Source organism: Caretta caretta, chromosome 10, assembly GCF_965140235.1.
Source record: "Caretta caretta isolate rCarCar2 chromosome 10, rCarCar1.hap1, whole genome shotgun sequence".
Lineage (NCBI taxonomy): Eukaryota > Metazoa > Chordata > Testudines > Cheloniidae > Caretta > Caretta caretta.
This window is the reverse complement of record NC_134215.1, coordinates 47,368,735-47,385,939: the sequence shown is the minus strand read 5'-3', so window position 1 is coordinate 47,385,939 and position 17,205 is coordinate 47,368,735. Positions and strand designations below refer to the sequence as shown.

General features: G+C 49.4%; 1 protein-coding gene across 2 annotated transcripts; it reads right to left on the bottom strand.

Annotated features, from left to right (window-relative positions):
- Nucleotides 1-307: 307 nt before the first annotated feature.
- LOC125644138 (growth arrest-specific protein 1) lies at nucleotides 308-4,773 on the bottom strand. 2 transcript variants are annotated; one of them, XM_048867613.2, is made up of 2 exons: nucleotides 2,477-4,773; nucleotides 308-573 (listed from the first exon to the last, which is right to left on the bottom strand). In XM_048867613.2, the coding sequence occupies exon 1, from the start codon at nucleotides 3,611-3,613 to the stop codon at nucleotides 2,837-2,839; it is 777 nt and encodes a 258-aa protein (XP_048723570.1). In that variant the 5' UTR covers nucleotides 3,614-4,773; the 3' UTR covers nucleotides 308-573; nucleotides 2,477-2,836. The 2 variants fall into 2 exon arrangements, with proteins under 2 accessions (XP_048723570.1, XP_048723569.1); XM_048867612.2 differs by having other exon boundaries at nucleotides 2,496-4,773.
- Nucleotides 4,774-17,205: the final 12,432 nt, after the last annotated feature.

Here is a 17,205-nt window from a genome sequence, read left to right as displayed (position 1 = left end):
GTGCCTTGCATAATGACAGGTTTCAGAGTAGCAGCCGTGTTAGTCTGTATCTGCAAAAAGAAAAGGAGTACTTGTGGCACCTTAGAGACTAACCAATTTATTTGAGCATAAGCTTTCGTGAGCTACAGCTCACTTCATCGGATGCATGAAGTGAGCTGTAGCTCACGAAAGCTTATGCTCAAATAAATTGGTTAGTCTCCAAGGTGCCACAAGTCCTCCTTTTCTTTTTGCAATTATTCTGTGTCCGCTCCCCTCTCCCACAACTCCAGAAAGAATTCTAAGGAGATTCAAGACACCCAAACCAGAATTTTAACATTGTCAAAAACTTTTATCAAAATCGTACAAAAAATACATGTTCTAACGCTGAATTAAAAAAAAATTAAAGATTTTATAGTGACAGGGTTATGCTTATTTTACAACTTAAATAACCTCCAGGTTGGCCCCCTACTTTCTGTACAAAATATGTGTGCAGGACAAGACGTTCCAAGCAATATACATATTCACGACGGTTAGCCAAAGTCTGGTTGCAGTTGAGGATCTGCGGCTTTGCACGCATTAAAAGCGACGGAGCACCTACAAGAGAGGGCAGATGGGTTTTTTAAAGTAGATACAAAACATGAGTAACCAGAGGGTGACCCTTGGACCAACTCAAACCTATGGCATGCTCTAGAGTCTATGGCTACATCTACACTGCAATAAGAGACCCACCCGATGGCTGTGGCTGGCCTGGATCAGCTGACTTGGGCTCACAGGGCTTGGGCTGTGGGGTTAAAAATTGCAGTGTGGACATCTGGGCTCTAAAACCCTGTGAGCGCAGGTAGGTCTCAGAGCCTGGGCTCCACCCTGAGCCCAAAGGGCTGCACTGCTATTTTTAGCCCCACAGCCAAGCCCTGTGAGCCTCAGCCAATTGACCCAGGCACTGAGACTCAGTACATTCGTTTTTTAGTTAAAACAAATTGTGAGCTTATATAGAAGTTAGGTGTAACCCTAAGACTCCCAGCACACTTTGGGGAGTGCTCCGTTTGTCTGGATGTCCCTGTTGTGGCACATCAGGATGTGAGCCACAGGAGAGTGTATTACTTGTACACCCAGCGTCCAATCTGAAGTCATTGGAAAGCGAAGGACTACAAGGAAGAAGCATGCTACAGAGAAACAGAATCCCAGTGGGTGTGCACGGGAGTGTATGGTACGAGAAACTAGGATTACCACATAGACCTGCGGGCCTTGGTGTGATCACTGAACAGTTATTGTCAGGGTTATAAAAATTCTGCTAAATTTAATTCATACGGAGAAGTTTCCAGGGCTATGGACACAGGGGAGCAGGAGGGAATAAGAAGCGAAGTGCTCAGCTTGGATGGCAAAAGGGTGCTCACATTCACCCCAGACTATTGGATTCCTCTTCTCTTATTTCCCTAGATCTGTGATGGCCAAACAGGGGTTAGGGGCGCTCACCACTGATGGGCTTTTAGCACCTTTCATGCCCTGGCCTGTAGGCCCCAGCAACTAGGAGGTTGCAAGAGCAGGTTTGCCATAGGCTGCTAGTGGGGATCAACCAGGTAATTAGAATCATACAAGATTAGGGTTGGAAGGGACCTCAGGAGGTCATCTAGTCCAACCCGCTGCTCAAAGCAGGACCAATCCCAACTAAATCATCCTACCCAGGGCGTTGGCAATTATTTTAGTTCATTCTGCCAATACCTCTGTGAGATAAAACCCATTTCATAGATGGGGTAAACTAAGGCAGAGAGCGGGCCAGGCCTTATTGACCTTGCAAACCTGTGTCTGGAACACGTGCCTCTGCTAACTCTGTTTTGCTGCCAGTGCTTTGAAAGCCACTCTCAATCTTGGTGTTGGATTTATGTAATTTTGCTTAAGGTCACCTAGTGAAATGCTGGCAATAGAATCCAAGCATCCAGATTCCTCATCTTCAGGTCTAAGCACTAGACAAGACACATTCCTCCCAACACAATATTGCCAACTCATTGCGAAACTATTGCAAGTCTTACGCTGTTCTTAAATCTGTCATCACATAAGACTCTAGACTTTCATTTCTTTAATGAAGGCTGGGTGTGGATGGGTGTAAAAACACAACCCGCGAAAGGCTCAAAACCCAAAGGCAAAGAAAAATAACTCCTAATTTTTTAAATCTCACAATTTTTTTCTAGCCAGTCTCGATTTCTTGGAGCCTGACTCATGAGCCCTGAACAGATGGGGCAGTGTGGGGCCATCAGTGCTTTGTAACCAGATGTTTGAAGATTTCCTGGCTTCTGTTAGCCCTAGTGTTTGGAATGGAGAGCTCCCCTCTGAGTGAATACCTATGTCCACAGGTATGAACCACACACAAGAGCAAGGATCTTGTGGGGATTATAGCATTTTCTGATCCCTTCAGTGCCCCTCAAACTAGCTCTACCCCTGGAGCTGAGAGTTTAGGGGAATCAGTACATAGAAAACAAACTGAGTCCCTAGCAGGGCTCACCCTGCTAGGCTTTAGTCACCTGCTGCATCTCTCCTCCAGCGAAAGGAAAAGTGATGTTGCCAGGGTCCAAAGAAAAGGTCGCATCTCGGCCTCTCCAGTCACCTCTACCCGTACGGGAACCTCAGCCCGTGGAGAAATGCTGGACAAGCAGCCGGAGTCCTAGCGCCGGGAAAGGCGCCTCTAAACGGAGCCCTGCGGGGGCCTTCTCCAGTGGCTAGCGTCCCTGAGTGTCAGCCGGGACCCCAGCTCCAGCTCACGGCAGCCACCTCCAACGCTAGGGGGCCCCTCCGCGTGGGGCGGCGCATCAGATCGCGCCGACCCCCCTGACTCAGCCCCGGGCCAGGCTCCGGGCAGCCCGGCCTAGGGCCAGGAGAGGAGCCGGAGCCCCAGCGACAGGGCCGCCAGTGCCAGGGCGCGCCAGGCCGGCGCGTCCCGAGAGCGGGCCCCGGAGCGCACCCAGGCGCCGCCCGCGCCCGGCCCCTCGTCCTCCTCCCGCAGGAGCCGCTCCTCGTCCCGGTAGTCCTCGTCCGGGCCCGGCTCGGCGGGCGGCCCGGAGCACAGGCGGCCCATGTTGGCCTTGAGCACCTGGCAGAAGGGGCGCTCGGGCCCGTCGCAAACGCAGCGCTCCAGCGCGGGGCCCCCGGGCGCGGCCAGCAGCTGCCCCATGGCGGCCCGGCAGGCGGCCGTGCAGCGCCGCCCGTTGAAGAGCTGCCCGCAGCGGGCCAAGTAGGCGGCCAGGGGCTCTCGGCAGGCGGGCTCCTGCTGGCAGCGGAAGCGGGCGGCCGTGCAGCCCAGGCCGCTGCGGGAGGGCCGGGGCAAGCAGGGCTCGATGGCCGCCTTCATCAGCCGGCAGCGCGCGTCCTGCCCGCACTCGCAGCGCTCCAGGGCCGGGCCGCTCCGGCTGCGGTTCAGCCGCCCCAGCGCCCCGATGCAGTGGCTGGGGCAGCCGCCGGGGGGCTCTCCTCCTCCGGCCCCGGCCCCGCTTAGCACCGGCTCGCAGGCCGCCTGCGACTGGCTGTAGGCGGAGCCGCAGTCCGGCTCGTCCTGGCAGCGGAGCAGCGCTTCCCAGCAGGGCTCCCCCGGGGCGCCGCCGCCAGCGCGGCCCCAGCACAGCAGCAGCGGCAGGAACAGCCACATGGAGCGAGCGGCGCCCCGGGCTCCATGCGCTCCAGCGCCCGGCTCCGCCTCCAGCCTGCGCTCCTACGCCGCGGCCCGGCAACAGCTGCCGCCTGCTCCGCGGGGCACCGCTCGACCGCAGTCCGAGCGGGCCGCCTCTAGGTGACTCGAAGGGCCCAGTGCTGGTGCCGGGCTCCCCCGGTCCTAGGGCAAGTGGCCGTCGGATCCCAGGCTCACGTTGGGCTGGTGCAGTCCGGCCCCTGGTTGCGCGGGCCGCTATCCGGTGCACGGTGCAGTCAGGTGCACGGTTGCACGCCCCGCTGTCCGGTGCAAGGTGCAGTCAGGTCCTGGTTGCACGCCCCCACTTTGCAGTGCAGTCAGGCCCCCGGGGGCATGTTCTCCCCGGTCCACTCCGCGGTCAGATCCCCGGTGCAAAGTGCAGATGCTACGCTGCGCTTCTACCATCCCTCTGGGTGAAAGGGGGGGCGGCGACGACGACCCACACACACCAGTGAGGGGGAAATCTTTTCCATTCATCTTCCAGGCAGTTGCAGACCCATTGTTCCCTTTCCCCTCCTGTTGCAGCCCCTTCCCAGAGCCCCCTCCATCTCTCCGCCTCCTTTCCTTCTGCTCTCCTGGCCTTCCAGTTCCTACAGCTGCCACTGTGGTCTCCAGGCTTTCCCAAAATGGGGCAGGAAGAGGTTCCTGCTAGTCTCTGCAGAAACGGGCTCACTGCACCTGTCTTCCCCCATCCTAATAATCACACAGCCATTCTTGTCATGCCTCAAATGGAGCTCTTCTGCTCAGGGGGCATTCTTGTCTGGCTCATCTTTCTGCAGCCAACATCAGCTCGGGGCCCCTTTGCACGGTGCCGGCGGCAGAGGTTGGTGTGGGTTAGGCAGAGGCCACAAGAAGAGCAAAGGAGGAGCCTCTGGAGTGGAGAGGCCTGCAGAGGCTAGCTTGGACGGTTGCTGTCAGTCTAGGTGTGGAGGAGGCAGAAGAGTGGACTGGGAGAGCCCAGTTCCTGTGTTGCTCTGTGCCTTGCACAGCCATTTAGGCCTGTGCAAAATGCTGCCCAATCAGAATGACAGACAGAGGGAGCCTTTTGCACTAGGACAAGTGCAAACCGCAGGGCAGTGGTGAGTCGGGCTCGGAGTGTGTGTGACTGGGGCAGTGGTGGTGGTGACTGTAAATTGAGCACTGACTAGCAGAGGGTGAGCACTAGTCGGCACTAGGTAGGTCACGCTGCTATGCACAAGTGGTCTTACCTACAGGCCAATTGATTTTTGTGTCCGATCTGAGGAAATGTCCCTGGCCAGCCTTGCCAGGGACCTGTATAGGGAGGGCCGTAGGGCTGGGCTTGTGGGGAGGGATAGACACACAGAGGTGTGAAAGTGAGCTCTGGGTGTGGAGAGGTCTGTAGTGGTCTGGGGGATTGCTCTGGATGTGGGAACAGAGTGTGCGCGGGTCTGTTGCACGGAGAGTTTGCAGGGCTGGTGTGTAAGGGGTGGTAGTGGCCAGGAGTTTGCGTGGGGGGGGAGAGAGGGGTTGGATATGGGTTTTAATCACTGCAAGTAAAAGGGGTGAATAGCATTTTCTGGGCTGGTTCATTCCCTTTGTCTCCCGTGGGCCATGCAGCGAGCTGGTGCCTTTATGGCAGAGAAGATTGTTCACGCCTTGCAGCCTGTCAATAGGGGCCTTTTTCAGATGGCCTCTGTTTTACTGCCATTGCCTTGACAAAGCGCACTTGAGAGCCTGCAAAGAAGTGCAGTTCACTCCATTCCCCCCAGCCATTGAAATGGAAACGAACCTGATTTCCCCACCCTCTGGGCTTTCAGGAGGCAGGGGGCGGGGGCAGCAGCAGCCCCCAGGATTCTTGCCAGCTGCACAGTAACACAAAGAAGCCTTCCTGATTTCCCTTGGGGAGTGTCCCAGGGAGGAGGGAGGAATGAAGATGGATTCCAGAAACAACCTCCATCCGCCCCCACCCTCCATACATTAAACTAAAGAATCTGGAAGGACAAAAGGTCTGATCCTGAGAGGTGCTGAGTGCTCTCAGCTTGGGTCCCAAGGGCTCTGTCTGAGATGCTGCCAAACCACTGAAGTCAGACTGGGTTGCGTTTCCTTTGAGGCACGTATTGCACCCTGAGAGCTTATCTGCACCGGAAAATTCCATTGTGTTAGAACACGGCCTTGTGGAGTCATGGTAACACATTCGACACAAATTAGCACATGGTGTAGACCCAGACTGTTGTGCATAACATTGTGGCAACAGGTTGTGGTTAACCTTTAACAAGCTGAGACGACGTTAACTATGACCGTTCTTGTCTACACTGAGGCCATGTCTATGCTAGGGTGTGATTCTAACCTGTTACCTAATGGGTTGCAATCCTGGTGTAGACAAGGCCAAATTTACATCAGCCTAGGGTTTACCTCAATCAGCTAATGTGTTAAAACTACACTAGGATTTTAGCTGGTGTTAAAGTGATTTGTACCTTGTGTTAAGGTTTTTTTATTCCTAGTAGACAATCCCAGAGTTCTAAGCTGTGTTTAACATTGTGTTCATTAGCATGATTCCTCGAGGTTGTGTTCTAACATGTAGCTGCCCCGTGCATGCAAACTTTCAGGTGTGCTAGGAAGCTTTTATCAGCATTGATTTGGGATAATCACTTTACTTGTGAGTGGTGGAACCATCTCCGACTCATGACTTTTGCAGCTCCAATCCATCATCCATTCTGGATGGATTTTACAGGAAAATTGTTGTAGAAATGTCATAAAAAATGATTTGCACTGCTACTAGTCCTGTTTTTTCTATCCTTCCTTCTTTAAATGACTTCAGGACCTTGAGTCCAGCCATTCAGGCCTCAGCTTGAGGGTCGTGGTAGAGATTCAGCTGAACATGAGCTCCGAGTGCGATGCTGTGGCCAAAAGAGCTAATGTGATCCTGGGCTGCATAAACAGGGGAATTTCAGTTAGGAGCAGAGAGGTTATTTTACCTTTATATTTGGCATTGGTGTGACTGTGGCTGGAATACTGAGTCTGGTTCTGGTGCCCACGGTTCAAAAGGGATCTTGAAAAATGGGAGAGGGTTCAGAGAAGAGCCATGAGAAAGATTAAAGGATTAGAAAACCTGCCTTACAGTGATAGACTCAAAGAGCTCAATCTATTGAGCTTAACAAAGAAAAGGTTAAGGGGTGACTTACAGTGTATGCGTGTCTATCTGGGGAACAAATATATGATAATTGGCTCTTCAGTCTAGCAGAGAAAGGTCTGACATGATCCAGTGCCTAGAATTTGAAGCTAGACAAATTGAGAATGGCAATAATGCATGATTTTTTAACAGTGAGACTCATTAACCCCTGGAACAAACCATTGGAACGAGGGTCAGGGTGGATTCTCCGTCACTGGCAATTTTAAAATCAAGGTTGGATTTTTCGTCTCGGAGATCTGCTCTAGGAATTATTTGGGGGCAGGTCTCTGGCTTGTGCTATACAGGAGGTCAGACTAGATGTTCACAGTGGTCCCTTCTGGCCTTAGAACCTATCGCTCAATTCTAAGTAATACCTTTTACCTGAAATCACTTTTCCACATACGATGATGGCAGGATGTTAAGATCTGATATTTTATGATCTACGGCACCACAGTTAAAAGTCCCTGAAAGCAAGAGGAAGGATGGACCAGGCCTAGGACTTGGGAAACCTGGGTTCCCCTCCTAGCTCTACCACTTAGCCATTCTGTGCCTTAATTTCCCATCTGTAAAATGGGGATAACAGCACTGCTGTACTTCACAGGGGTGTTCAAGGATAAATACATTACAGCCACTACGGTAATGGGGGCCATATAAGTACCATGGTAGACAGACCTTTCTGACTGTAGAAAGTGCCTGGTTTTAGCCTGGATAGGTGATAAGATATTGAATCTGGAATCTGTCACTGAATATTACATGTCCCGGGTCTCAGGTGAGTGTAATTTTGGATGATGATAAGGGGAATCTCACATCCCTGTGAAAGAAGGAACATTTTTGCTGGTAGTTGTTTTCAGATGGCAGCAGCTGGGATACACCACGGGCTTGCATTAGTGGATCTATGCTGATGGCTGAAATCAGGGCAAATCTCCCATCTAGACAAGGCCTGAAATAGATGGAAATGTGCTGCATTTAAGTATCTGTTCTCAGCTGAGCCTTTGTTACACTCTCCCATGCATTTTTGGCAGGGTTAGTACAGAATCTTTACACGTCAAGGAGCCAGTTTTGCAAACCAGCCCCAAATAGAACTTTGCCTGGAGTCAGTGTGGGCATGGCTGACCTTAGACGCACTTGAAAAATGAGAGGGACATTCAGGTGAAAGGAGGACTTGCAAGCACACATCTGTCCTGAGATAATTTGCCTCCCACCAATAAAGTCGTTAGCAGCTGTCCTCTTACATTTAAAACAGCTGCTCTCTAGCAGTCTAATAATACTCTTGCATGAGTGCAGTGGCATGGCACAATGGAGGAAGAAACAAATTGCATTAGCAATACTGTGCACGAAAAGGTTATTATAGCTGAGATGGTGGAATCTAAATCCACCAATACTGAAAGCCTGGGAGACAGATTCTTAGCTGGTGTAAATGGGTGGAGCTGTATTAAAGGCAATGGAAGTACACTGGCACAAACTGGCTTTGATGGCGCATCACCAATTTATATCACTGGGTAATGCATGGGAGAGGTAGTGGGAACAGCTCTTTTGGTATCAATGGAGCTACCTTGATTCCCCTCAGCTGAGGAACCGTCCCGTGCCTTTTCAGGGTCTGCTGCACTGACTGAATGCTGACAGAGCAACGTTTCAGGAGACACGGGAGAAATGTTTGGAACTAAAATATAATTGACGCAAAGAGGAAATAGAAATTTGTTCCTATACTTGTAGAGGAATGCTGCACACAAAGGATGGGAAAGTCTCTTCATCTCTGTGTGCACAGCACCCAGCACATTAGGAATGCAGATTAGGGCTTTTGGGTACTACTGTTCTATAAATAATTGCTAGTTAATCATCCATTTTTTTCTTTTCCTCATTTCAGTCCACAGTCGAGGTGTTGTCTGGATCTGTGTGTCTTTTTTTCTATTGTGCAGCTTCACAAGTCACATCTCATACCAGTGCAGCACAGCTGGACTGGGGGTTTGCACTTGTTTTTCTGGTGCAAAAAAATCCCAGTGTAGATGGGCCTAAATAGGCTAAACAAAGGTGGATCAAATCTCATGCATCAGGGCCCTCAGCTTGCCAAGATGGGGGTCAGGAAGGAATTTCCTTCTCTGATGTATAATTGGCTAGGTGTGTTATCAGCAGGGATTGATTAACCACTAAGAACAATAGACTCATGCCCTGAACTCAGGTCATGTGATGATTGGTCCTGCTTTGAGCAGGATGTTGGACTAGATGACCTCCTGAGGTCCCTTCCAACCCTGATATTCTATGATCTATTCTATGATGCTAAAGTAAAGACACTCTTTTCCTTGTTATCTTTATCTTACCAGATTCCTAAACTGTTTTTCATAAAGTTATCATAATGCAGCTGCATCAGAAGTTGAATATAGGCACTGAGTTTTTCAAAGAATGTATTCACAGGGTAGATGAGGCCCTAAACTGACGTCTCAGAAAAATGGACCCCCCTCATGGCCCCTAAGAAGAGGTAAATGTGTAGCCCCACCCCAGTCATTGTGGCATTGAGGGCACCCAGCCCCAAAATATGGTGCTACAGGGGCAATACACTTGAAGAACTGCAATTAATGGTGGGTGATCTTTTTCTCTTTTATCCCTTTATCCCAGGCGATAATGTGTTTAGGGCCCTGTTTGCCTTAATCTAACGCTAATGCTTTCCACTAGGCATTTTGCTTTCCACTGAAACATTGTGGTGGTCACTTTTGTGGTAGCCCCTCATACTGTCAGCAGTTCTGAATGCCAGTGAGATCTCTAAATGCTAAAATGTGGGTCAGAGCAGAATAGTTTTGTACCCAGTGTGATGCCAGGGGTGGTGTTCAGAACCAATCATTCACACTCATTGTTCTGTGCTGGAGGTGTATAATCGCTGAGAGGGAACTCTCTACACACCAGATGGCTGGGTGTTCAGATACATAAGTCTGTGCCACGAGTCCTGGAGAACCTTTGAAAGACTTAGCAAAGTCAAAGTTACTGAGCAAAGGAGACTGCTAGATTCCTAGGCTGCGTTTTGAACCCACTTGTTAACTACAGGCTAAGGGGCAATGGTAAAGATATACTTCAGAAAAGCTGCTGCAGATCCCCAGACCTGGGACGCGTGTGGGCCCGAGGCTATTAGATTTTGTGGGGCCCCTGGGGGTTTGGAGTGGGGGAGTGGGTTCAGGGCTGGGGCACGGGATTGGGGTGCAGGAGGGGTTGCAGCTCCAGCTAGGGGGGTGGGCTCTGGGTTGGGGCCAGAGATGGGACAGGGGGTTGAAGTGCAGCAAGAGGTTCAGGGTGAGGGCTCTGGGTGGGAGTTTGGGGGCTCTGGGCTGGGGTAAGGGGTTGGGGTGCAGGAGTGGGTGCAGGCTCTGGCCGGGAGGCACTTATCTTGCAGAGCCGGCACTGGGGGTGGGGGCAGCTTGCAGAGATTCTCTGAATACTCGCCTAGGGACTGCAGGGGCACATCAGCGAGCCGGTGCTCATGGCTCCAGCTCTGGGGGAGGGGGCACCACGGCTCAGGGTCCAGTGTCCAGCCTGTGGTGCAGTGACTTGCTGCGGGCCAGATTAAAAGAAGCAGTGGGTTGCATGTAGCCCTTGGGGAATCCCTTAGCCCGAGGTCCTGGGCTGGCAGCCCCTAAATCCCCTGCATCCAGCCCTGCTGGCTGACTTTTTGTGCTGGGTTCGCTCTGTAAGCTTGCAGGGATAGTCAGTATCACCTGACATCCCTCTCATGGAGGAAGCACGTAAGCCTCCTACTGCTCACTCTGCTGAATCGGGCCTGCTTAGTGAGTCTGGTTGTTACAGAACCAGTCAAATGTATTAAATCTCGTATTCAGACATGGTATATGTTAGCTACCGTCTCTGTCCCTGAAGGCCCAGGGTCAATTAGGTCAAAGGCAGCATATCTGACGGGTCACGTCTCTTGCAGATATTTGCAAGGCCCTGCTGGAAACACCATTCCAAGCTTTAGGCAGCACTGCTCTCCAAATTTGGCGTCTCATTCTGATGTCCACTTTGGTGGAGCAGTGTTGAAATCTTTGTTGAATTAAAATCAGTCCTCTTTTGGGGCTCCTCCCAAGAGGCGCCAGCCCCAAAGCAGAAGGAGAGTTTACTTACCAAGAACCGTAGTTCTCTGAGTGCTTTGCCTCTGCAGATTCATCCTTCTCATTCTCCTGTCCCTCTCACTTTGAGTATTTGCGACAGTAGCCTGAAGTAGAGGAAGGCCCTGCAGCGAATGGGGTGGCTTCCTTTTATATTTGTGCCAAACACGTGGGCCCCTAAGAAGAGGTAAATGTGTAGCCCCACCCCAGTCATTGTGGCATTGAGGGCACCCAGCCCCAAAATATGGTGCTACACGGGCAATACACTTGAAGAACTGCAATTAATGGTGGGTGATCTTTTTCCCTTTAATTCAGACTTGGAGCAGCTAATACGCTAGGCTTCATAGATGCATGGATTCTAAAGCCAGAAGGGACCATTGTGATCATCTAGTCTGACTCTCTGTATGACGCGGGCCAGAGATCTGCCCCAAAATAATTCTTGATGCGATCTTTGAGAAAAAGCATCCAATTTTGATTGATCAGTGCAGACATCAGGGCAGCAAGCCCCTTCCCAGCCCTCCCCTCCAAAGTACTGGCCACTGATGGGAGTGAAGCTTAGGAATTGGACAAGAGGCCATGTCAGTTGCTGGCAAGGTGGAGGCTGCAAGGTCCTTGCACTTTCTGTATCGTAATAGGAACAATGTGTCGCATGAACAACCTGGCCATGGTGCATGGGCCCAAGGCTGGGGAGCACACTGCTCAAACCCCTTCCCCTCTATACCTAGGTGCCAGCCGTGGGCACCCGTCAGAGCTCGCCACCAAGTTACTGCCTGTGTGCTCAATCCCCCTTCAAATCAGGTACCAAGCCGGTGTGTATCATAACAATAATTCTTCTGAACCTACATTTGAAGAAAGACATTTTGTCAGTTGAATTGAACCTTGTCACAGGACTGTTGTCGTCTGCTGCCCTAAGACAAACGTCAGCAGCCAAAAAGAGATGGTTATTTTTAAATCCAGAGGTGACAGTGTCCTCTTTCAGTGTCTCTAAATCGTCTTTGCAGAACAGTCTTGAACATATACCAGCTTGGGCACAAAATCCACTTGCCCGGGCTATTACTGAGGGAACTGCTAGTGATATTTGACTTGCCCCCAGAGCGTGGGTGAGTAGCGTTTTGCAAGGCTGATGTAAACTAGCATCAATCATGTGAGGTATTAGAATCAATTGTTTTGCCTGACGGATCCTGCTGTGATACAGCAGCCGTTGTTTATTGTCTAGTATGATTGATGTGGGTTTTCTCATTGAATGGGGCACACAGTTGTGCCATTCCCTGAGCCAATCAGAGAACAGTGGTTCTATGAAAATACAGCTCCTTCTAGCGTGTACAACCCTAATTGGCTGATGTGTGCGTGTGTGTAATTTTTTTTTTTTTAAAGGAGTTCATCGCTAAACCAGGGTGAGCCATCCAGCCGGTAGACTGGTTTCATCTAACTGGCTGGTTCAGGTTGCATTTGGCATGCCACTGTACTTCTTGTTATCAGATGATAATGGGATTAATCTCCTTCAGCCTTATAAGAGGACACGTCCTTCTTTAGAATTCATAATCACTCATTTTTGTCATGTAACTTTTGATCTACGGCTAAAATAGGAAATGTAAGAGAATTCTTTGCCAAAGTTGCCATGTCTCTAGATTTTGGATCAGGGTTTTTAGTTCCACTCCCCCCTTCCACATTCACGCGGCCTAATACAGCTGTTGTCTTTTCACTCTGCTACTCCAGCTAGAATTTACTTAACTGGCCAGCGCCATGCTCCTGTTTGGACCCACATCTGCAGAGGGAAAGTGCACTCCTGGACAGATGTGCAGATGCATTCTTAAGTCTAAGTGGATAAATGCGTTTTGAGGTTTAAAGAGCTTTCTAATGCTAGCTTTCTCCCCCACTCGTCTATCATTAGCGCGGCCGTGACAGCTGCCCTGGGAGCTGTCTGAAACAGAACTGGGTTGATCAGTTGATAGGCTACCATAGGGGTTGTTTTGTTTTCAACGTACTTTCATTATCTTCTGCAGAGGACACAATCTGGAGCAGAAGGGTAAATCTGAACCCAGGTATGTTCTAAAGGAGAGATGCAGTCAGTGGCCATTCTCTAAGGGCATTTTCTTCCCTTCACAGTGGCTTGTTAAGATAAGAGTTGCATGTTGTTTGGGGTGTCAATGGCAGGTGTGTACTTAGCAGCTATCCTCTTGGCACTGCAATTATCCGTAGTGTGACCCTGCAGTCCCGTCCTGTGCTCTGCTAAATTGAATATAATCTGTGGTCTGCGCTGTGGGGTCAAGTCAGAGGTTCCTGTCTGGGCAGATCCCAGTCAGCATGCGTCAAGGCCTGAAAAAAAGCTTCCAAAATGTCACTGCGCATACTGAAGCTAATGACGTGTTGGGCCTGGCAGTGCAGCGAGCATTGCCTTCTGCACGAACTGAGCAGTCCGTGGTGCGACAGCGTGGAGTCAGCCCAGGTGGCGGGCACGCCAGGCCCCTCTTCTGCCTGCGGCATCTGTCAGGCAGGATCACATCAGGGTCAGCATCACAGACTTACTGATGAGGGAATAATAGACCGCCTGGATTATCCAGCCTAGAGCCCCTGCAGAAAGCAGGGACCCTGTGCTGTACAGTGGATACACTTATCCTTGTCTTGGGAGGCTCTTTCGTGTGCCTTATCAATCCCACTAGGTGATCTAGCCGTCCTTATCCCCATATGGATTTCTAAGACAGCTGCATCCTCTCATCTCCTGTAACCTGTTACTCCTGGTTTTATTACTAGCCACAAAGGGGGTCGCTTGGTGACACAAATGGCTGCTAAATGTAGAGCAAGTACACTGACATCCCTGTGTTTCAGCCTGTAGATTACTCTGCCATAGAAGGCCAGAAGGTCAAGTAATATAGCTGGGTTTAAAAAGAGGGTGGGAGAGATTAGATAATTTCATAGCTGCACGAGCAATAGTGGAATCTCCCTTAATTCTAAATAATCCTAAAGAGCTTTAGAAATTTAGCTGCAGCAGCCCTGAAATGCAGCCATCTCCGGAGTGGAGAGCAGCAGGCAACCAATACATTGCATCTAGATGAGAGGAGGGAAAATTTTGTCCAGGGACAGAGGAGCAACATCATCTCCACTCTAAATAAAAAACTTTGTGTGATCTTTAATATCCAGACAGGTCAGATAGGTTTCTAAAGTCTCATCCTAAAGACCCCTATGTGGCAAATTAAATTTGATCCTGTGCTCCCGGAAGAGAATACTGTGGTGTATTGAAAACTAGGTTAAAATTACAAAACTATTACTTTAAGTTTTTAAGGGTTTTCCTGGTCCTGCTTGCAGGCTAGGGGGCTCTGTAGGGAAGCTTGCGATCTGGGTCTTTCAGCAGTTAGTCTGTAAAGAGCAAGGAGGGGTGAGATGTGCTTCGCTGCCTTAGGGACCAGCCTGCTTTATCTCCCAGCTTTTGGTGCTTGTGTGCAAAGGTTCTGGATTTCAAGAAATAAAGTAGGGGTATGCGCCAACCTTCCAGAAAGAGCATTGTATGTTTTAATCTAATTTCTCTGTTTATGTGCCTAGAACATAACAGATCCTGATTTTCGGGGATCGGGAATTATTTTTGTCCCCAAATAGAGCATCACTCTGTTGTCCAGTTGCTTTGTGAGTTGGATATTTATTTATTTTTAAACTATTTATTTAGGAAGTTATAACAAGTTTACAAACTCTTGCTGTGTAAATATCAGAAACAAAGCAATCGTTATGCTAGTGAACTGTTGTTTAAAGGGACATTATAGGGGGAATATAATTATCCAATCTTTCTGTTTAACAGGGTGTTACTCTATTACAAGTGAGCATCATTACAACACCTATGTCATTTCTAGTGATTTTATGAAATGGGGGTAAATCTCTATATACATGAATTAGCAGGCCAGTATGTCTATCAAACGTTAATATTCAAAAAAATTGGATAGGTGTGCCGGGTTTTTTGGGGGGTTTTTTTGCAGGTGAACGTACTTTGTCTGAGTACTGAATAGAAGGGAACGATGAAGTGAGCTGTAGCTCACGAAAGCTTATGCTCAAAAAAATTTGTTAGTCTCTAAGTTGCCACAAGTCCTCCTGTTCTTTTTGCAGATACAGACTAACACGGCTGCTACTCTGAAACCTGCAAATATCTTAGTGTCTCTCTGTCCTCTGTCTGTTTTGTTGGGTATGTAACTGGTGTGTTAATTTTTCCATAATCACAACCTCCCATCGCTTTTGAACCAGTCCTCAATAGTTGGGCTATTTTTCTTTTTCCAGTGAGAGACTACCAATAGCTGAGAAGCTACCGGCAGATGAGGGATTAATTCTTTGTTTCCTTTTGTGTGACCATTTCCATTAGGAAGCCCTAGGAGGTTTGCCAAAGGATCATTGGGTAATAAATGTCCAACCATTTGTGATATTTGGTTACAGATTGCATCCCAAATACTCTGTAATGACTGACCATGTCTGCCATATATGCATAAAATCTCCTCTTTTACCACAATTCTCCAATATTTGTCCCCATTCAATCTTGCTCTATTTTTTAACCTGACTGGTGTGAGGTGCCATTGAAACGGTATCTTAATTCCATAAGAATCATTGGCTATTGGCCACTGCTTGAAGCAGGAGAGCAGGCTTGATGGATCCATGGGTTGAGCTGGTCTGGCAAATCCTATATTCCTGTTTGTTTCCCTGGTTTCAATTATCGCCCTTTACATTTGCTCTTTTAGTTTCCTCTTCACTGGGGAAAAAAACATGATCAGAAGAGCAGAGCGACTGGAACTGCTGCTCTCTGACAGCAGCAGTTGGGGCCCAGGACTGAGACGATAAAACAAAAACCCTAGAACCAAAGGTTAGGGATTATATGGGATTTATGGTACAGTGGAGGGAAAATAGATTCTCTGGCTTAATCTCCAGTAATGCTTTGTTTAAAGTTATTAGGCTGTGTTTTATGGCCAGTCCTTTCATGTGGCAAGAAATCCAGGGCCAGCTTAGAGCTGCGAGCCAGCGAAGGAAGAAAGGGCTTTCATGCAGGGTGGGGCCACTTGTCTTTGCGTTGGCAAGAGAGCCCCAAGGCCCGACGGAATGCAATGCACGGGATGATGCTGGCAAGTGGGAACTCGTGTTTTCTGAATAAATGGGGTCATTGACCAAACAGGAAAATGGAGTCCTTTTAAAAACAGATTGTGGATCTCTATGGAGAGACTCCTCAGTATTGAAGCCAATGTGGATCAGAGTTGTCGTGAAGGCCTGTGCAGCGTGCATGTACATTCAAGCCAATCTAGAAACTAATATCAATGGCTGATTTAAGGAGCTGTGCTGTCTAAAGTTGCACCCTATAGGTTATGAAAAGCGCAGGCATTTAGGGACAAATTATTCATTATTATTTGTGTGCTGGTTGGTAGTGCTTAGGAGCCCCAGTCACGGCCCAGGCCCCCATTGTAATAGGCACTGTACAAATACAGAACAAAAAGACAGTCCCTGCCTGCAGTCAAACTTATGTAACCCCCCCATTGACTCCACTGGAATTGCACTGACGGAGGGGGGGGTCAACTTTTTGTCGATAAGGGTGAATATAGGGATAACAGCAATGGTACCTGTCTAAGAAAGGGCTGTTTTAAGAATGAACTGTCTTTCCAACGATGTTGGTGTGAATTGGAACCCCTAAGTGCTTGAGAGAGGTTCTTATTCGGAGAGTCAGAACACCCAGACGACACCGTCTGCCTGTCGCAGCGAGGAATGGAGTGGCGCTAGAGAGAGCTGATGAGGACCTAGTGCTAAACAAATTCCCCATCCCATAGGGTAGAGCTACTGGTTTCTGTTGCCGTATCAAGATCAGACCCATATACTGCGCTGATGCCCCTCTGCTAAGCTAGCTGGGTCATTGTTAGCGGTCTGCCTAGTAGGTATTTCTGCTGCTGCTGCGTCCATCACCGAGGTATCGGAGCCCAGGGTTTTAATCAGCCACACATGCAGCTGCTGTAGCACTGGGCAGCCATTAATTACTCCCCACAGCATCTGTCTGAGGTAGGTACTGTGAATCTTCTGATCCGTTTCGCAGATGAAAATGCTGAGGCAAAGGGTGGCGTTTTCCAGCTTGGCTTCCTAAACTGAGGAGCCCAGCTGCATGCCCAGAGAGGAAGGGAGGGATAGCTTAGGGGTTTGAGCATTGACCTCCTACACCCAGGGTTGTGAGTTCAATCCTCGAGGGGGCCATTTACGGATCGGGGCAAAAATTGGGGATTGGTGGAGGTTGGACTAGATGACCTCCTGAGGTCCCTTCCAACCCTGATAGTCTATGATATGTAGGCACCAAAATAAATGGTCTGATTTTTCAAAGGTGCCGAACACCAGCAGCTCCC

Coding starts and splice junctions, on each gene's coding strand:
- LOC125644138 (XM_048867613.2), bottom strand. CDS start 3,613: ATGTGGCTGTTCCTGCCGCTGCTGCTGTGCTGGGGCCGCGCTGGCGGC.